The sequence below is a fragment of the Ctenopharyngodon idella genome, chromosome 3, assembly GCF_019924925.1.
Source record: "Ctenopharyngodon idella isolate HZGC_01 chromosome 3, HZGC01, whole genome shotgun sequence".
NCBI lineage: Eukaryota > Metazoa > Chordata > Actinopteri > Cypriniformes > Xenocyprididae > Ctenopharyngodon > Ctenopharyngodon idella.
The window spans coordinates 18500895-18506158 of record NC_067222.1 but is presented as its reverse complement, the minus strand read 5'-3'; the positions used below and the strand labels follow the sequence as shown (position 1 = coordinate 18506158).

The 5264-nt window shown below is 41.0% G+C and overlaps 1 protein-coding gene across 1 annotated transcript; it reads left to right on the top strand.

Annotated features, from left to right (window-relative positions):
- Positions 1–1598: 1598 nt before the first annotated feature.
- LOC127508172 (C-type mannose receptor 2-like) lies at positions 1599–5051 on the top strand. Its single transcript, XM_051885901.1, has 3 exons — positions 1599–2419; positions 3409–3756; positions 4564–5051. The coding sequence occupies exons 1-3, from the start codon at positions 2095–2097 to the stop codon at positions 4929–4931; spliced, it is 1041 nt and encodes a 346-aa protein (XP_051741861.1). The 5' UTR covers positions 1599–2094; the 3' UTR covers positions 4932–5051.
- Positions 5052–5264: the final 213 nt, after the last annotated feature.

The window sequence follows — 5264 nt, the reverse complement described above, 5'->3', positions numbered from 1 at the left end:
ATAAGCCCCCTAATGCTGATTGGTTACACGTTTGTTGTTGGTATCACCTTTATTTATATAGCGCTTTTTACAATGTAGATTGTGTCAAAGCAGCTTTACATTGATAACTGGTACATTATCTGCCCGACTAACTTCAAACAGTGGATTTGAAATAATACAGAGTCCACCTTTAATACACATGATCGGGTTAAGAGCGTGCATGTAAACAGACTCGTGCACAGTCTCCCTAAAGCCTCCGGGGTGGCGGTAATAATATTAAATAATATTTATTACACCAGGGCTGTGTTTCCCAAAAGCATCGTAAGTCTATGTTAATTGTAGAACAATTGTCACTAATGGATAAAACAATATAATGTTTATGTGATAAAAGCGTAACAGCCAACGCTACTCATTTCTATGGTGCGCCGCACAGACCATTTACCGCTCGGCTCAAAGTTCAAACAGCAGAGCGGCGTTACTAGAGCGGACACGTTTAATCTGTCTCAGTCACGTGACCACTGAACACCGCTGTGAGATCCAGTGAGAAGCGCTCGAATTCAGCGAAGAGCACATATGTCTCGGTGACTGAGCCTGGATTCTCCCAAGGTTTTTTTCTCCATTTTTGTCACCTGATGGGCTCCTTGCTGCTGTCGCCTCTGGCTTGCTTAGTTGGGGACACTTGATATTCAACAATGTTTTTGATCTGCCTGCATTGACACCATTGTATGCGAACTGAACTGAGCTGGGGTGTGTTTCCCAAAAGCATCGTTAGCCAGCTATGGTCGTAAGTCCCACTGAACTCTATTGGTAACGACGGAATTTGCGACCATAGTTCACTTTGGGAAACGCATCCCTGGATGATGACATCACTGTTTTCTCCAGAGCTGCTGTGCAGCCAAATTATTTTCACTGTAAAGCTGCTTTGACACAATCTGCATCGTAAAAAGCACTATATAAATAAAGGTGACTTGACTTGACTCAAAGCCAGATGAAACCGTGCTGACAAACAGGACTAACACTGTGCGCAATGAAACAGTCAGAAAGCTTTTCAGTCTACAAATCACCATCATTTACCATGTATTTACTGTAGATATAAAGATTTGACATTTATCGTGATAATTATCGATAACGACTGATGTGAACATTTGTATTGTGATCATTTTTTTCAGGCCATATCACCCAGCCCTACTCACAACCGCACTGAATCATTTCATTATGTCTGATTGGAGTCTAGTGCTGGTTTGTTTGATCATTTTGTTTAATATCCCATCAGGTCCAGATGCTTTAATCTAGTCTTGATGTCTGTCATAATGAATAAAACAGTGAATAAAATGAGAGATAGAGGAGGCAGTGAATAAAGCCAGTCTTATGTGTGATTGGGTGGTGTTTGATGGGTGGAGTGAGAGAGAGAGAGAGAGAAAGAGAAAGATCTGACAGAGATCCAGACTGACACAAACTCCTCAGAAATGGACCTGGACGCTGTGTTCATCACGCTTCTGCTCTCAGGTACAGTGTGTTTCTTTATAAGTACACTTAGAAAGTTTGAGGTCAGTGAGATTTGTCAAAGAGTCTCTTCTGCTCACTAAGGCTGCATTTATTTGACCAAAAATACAGTAAAAGCAGTGAAATATTATTACAATGTAAAACAGCTGTTTTCTATGTGAATATATAGTAAAGTGTAATTTATTCCTGTGATCAAAGCTCATCATTACTCCAGTCTTCAGTGTCACATGATCCTTCAGAAATCATTCTAATATGATGATTTGATGCTCAAGAAACATTTCTGATTATTATCAATGTTGAAAACAGTTCATATTTTTGTGGAAACCTCCATACATTTTATTTTTCAGGATTCTTTGATGAATAGAAAGTTCAAAAGAACAACATTTATTTGAAAGAGAACCTTCTGTAATATTGTGAATGTCTTTACTGTCACTTCTGATCAGTTTAACGCGTCCTTGTATCAGTTTCATGTGACCTCAAGCTTTTGAACGGTAGTGAGTGTTGATGTCAAAGATAAAAGTGGTCTGGAACAGACACTGAAATGAGGGTTTGCTCTTCACAGCTGTCTTCAGCTCGTCGGCTCGGCGTCAGTATGTGTTCGTGGAGAGGTCCATGAACTGCACCGAAGCTCAGCGATACTGCCGTCAGAACTACACCGATCTGGCGACCGTCAGCAACAGCGCAGACGTGACCGAGCTGCTGAGGATCACGAGTGGAAGTAGTAATTGGGGCTTCTGGATCGGGCTGATGAAGAGCCTCAGCAGTGAATGGAGGTGGTCTCTGGGCGATCCCGCCTTCTACACCAAACATGATTCACTGTATCGCAACTGGGCGCCGAATCAGACCAACAGCAGCCTGAACTGTGCTTACGTGAGCCAGGACAGACTGTGGCGCATCGATGACTGCACAACACAACGGGTTTTCATCTGCTACAACGGTGAGAGATTCACACTCAACAGAAACGTTTCTGACAGTATTGGAAAGCCATATTGGCTAAAACGTTATTTTGACAGCGAGTTGGCTATTTGATCAGAACCGCTGTTATGTCAAAATATTATTTCTGAATGTTCTCTGGTGTCCAGTTTTTTAAATGTTTAAGAACTTTTTTCTTGGTTATTCTTCAAACATTATGGGAACGTTACTTTTGAATGTTCTCTGAATGTTCTGAAACAAGCAGTAACATTTAAAAAACATTAGACGAACATCTAACTGAAACGTTCCATGAATGATGTATAAATAATGTTTTTGTGCTAACATTTTGAGAACATTATTAAAGACAAGTTAACTTTGCTCTATTAATGTTATTGAAGGAAAGTTTGATGTTTTGATTTTTACCTTTTTTCTTGCAATTCTGTATTCGCCACAGAATAAAAAAGGTAATTGCGTTTTTTTTCTTGCAATTTTTTACTCAGATTTGTGATATATATACTGAAAATTGTAAGATAAAAAGTCGCAATTAAAATTTTTATACCGTGGTGGAAAGGAGCTTCCATAGTTTCTCTATTAACTAGGATGCAGTCTTTTTGTTTTCTTGTTTTTTCTTTCGATTAGCACAGGTTTTGAGGCCTCTTTCTTTTCTCTTTCAATGAAGGCCTAGCAATCTTTTTGTCAACTTGTTTTCTAATTGACTGATCATAGGCCTCATTGATCTGAGCTGATGTACCTCCGTTTTTTGAGTCAAATTAGCTTGAATTAACTTTTTTCACTCAAACACTGAAGTGCATCAACTCAGATCAATGAGGCCTATGATCAGTCAGTTAGAAAAGAAGATGACAAAAAGATTGAACCCAATATTTGGTGATAATATAGCAAAAGAAAAGATTTATGAGCAATTTAAAAGGAGGGTCATTTTTGACCCAGAACACCACATTAGGGTGTTTTCATTACAGCACAATGTGACACTGTTGATTTTCTCTTCACATGCAGACTCTATTAAAGGGTTCATCCCTGTGCTGCAGACGATGAGCTGGAGATCCGCTCAGGTCTACTGCAGAGCGAATCACAGGGATCTGACCAGCGTGAGGAACCAGAACGAGAATCAGCTGATTCAGCAGGTCATGAACACCAGCAGAGTGAATTCATCCTGGATCGGTCTGTTCAGAGACCCATGGGAATGGTCCGATAAGAGTCCCTCATCGTTTAGAAACTGGGTGCCCAGTGAACCCAACGGACCCCTTGAAGATGCCACAGTGATGGTGATCGGTGGACAGAGAAGGGGACAGTGGGAGGACTGGCCTTGTAATTCATCTTTTCCATTCGTCTGTGAGTATGACGGTGAGTCCATGCTTCAGTCTTAGATGTGCAAAATGAGAGTGTGACAAACTTTTGTCTTCCTGGTCTGGAAATGAGGGAGGCAGGGTCTGAGAGCAGCTGTGCAACAGAATTTGTCCTTTTATCACCACACTTCTTTATAAACATAAGCAAAAAGGAAGCACGAGAGCTTTTCAGCAATCACTCAAACAAAAAACTGTTTCAAACCACCAGTCTTTCTTCTGGGCACAGCACGAGACAGCATAGCACACTCCCCAGGCAGCCTTCCCTCTCTCAAAGCCCTGTTTTTATCCTGTCTCTTGACTCACTGCAAAATGAGAGCACCTGTTAGATTTCATTAACGAGAGGCGTTTCCCTTAACCATCAACTCCTGCACTCATTCTCCGTCTGCAGCAGCCTTTAAACCATGTCCCGCTTTCCTCAGAGAGAACGTTATTTTTAGGGCTCAGTTAAAAATATCAACTGTGATGAAGTGAAATAGATTCTTAAATCCCAGGAATCGATCTTTTAGATGCTGTTTTCAGTTGATACATGAACAAAACTGCACTAAACATCATTGTAGCTCCTGCCATCCAATAAACACAATAAGCTTTGTGACTTTTGATATGAAACAAAGTCTCAGCTTTCAAATTCTGTCAGTTTTTCCACTTAACTACTAGTTACAGCAGCAAATAAACATGAATGAACATCAGAAGGAATATTGAAAGATACAGTACATCCAAAGTAAGCGATATCAAATTGAGATCAGAACTGAATGGTTGGCTTGTGAATTGAATCAGATGGTGAAATCTGTGTCAATGGCTCTTCCAGATCAGTTCACCCTCATCAAGCAGAACCTGAGCTGGGCTGAAGCCATGAGATACTGCAGACAGCATCATGTGGATCTGGTGTCGGTTCTCAGCGAGCAGATCGAGCGGCGCGTGATGAACGTGGCCAGAAATGCCTTGACGCCGGCCGTGTGGCTGGGTTTGCATCACTTCTGCGCCATGAACATGTGGCTGTGGCTTCACGGTGATGTGGTGTGTTATCAGAACTGGGTGGCGGACAACGACAACGGTCCGAAAGACTGCAGCCGCGAGCGGAGAGTCGGAGCCATGCAGACGGCGGGAGATCAGCGCTGGATCAGCCTTCCTCCAACACGTGTGCTCAACTTCATCTGCTCCAACTATGAGGATTGAACGCCTACTTTAACCCTTTAAAGCCTGAAATAAGAGTCAGAAAAATCTACTGTTTTGAAACAGGACAGTTTATTGAACCTTTTAGACACAATATAAAAAAAAAAATAAAAAAAATCACTAGCAATGTCAAAGTTATTCTTACGTTTACTTGATAAAAACAGTAAAGATTTCACAGCAAAAAGATTTGTGAACCATGAGCTGAATGTGGATGTTTTTATTTGCTAAAAATTCAGACGATAGAAGACCTTAGAAATTCTCAAATATAATTCGGTAGGCTTTACAGGGTTAATATTACAATATATCAGGGTCTGTGTGTGGGGATCATCAATGTTT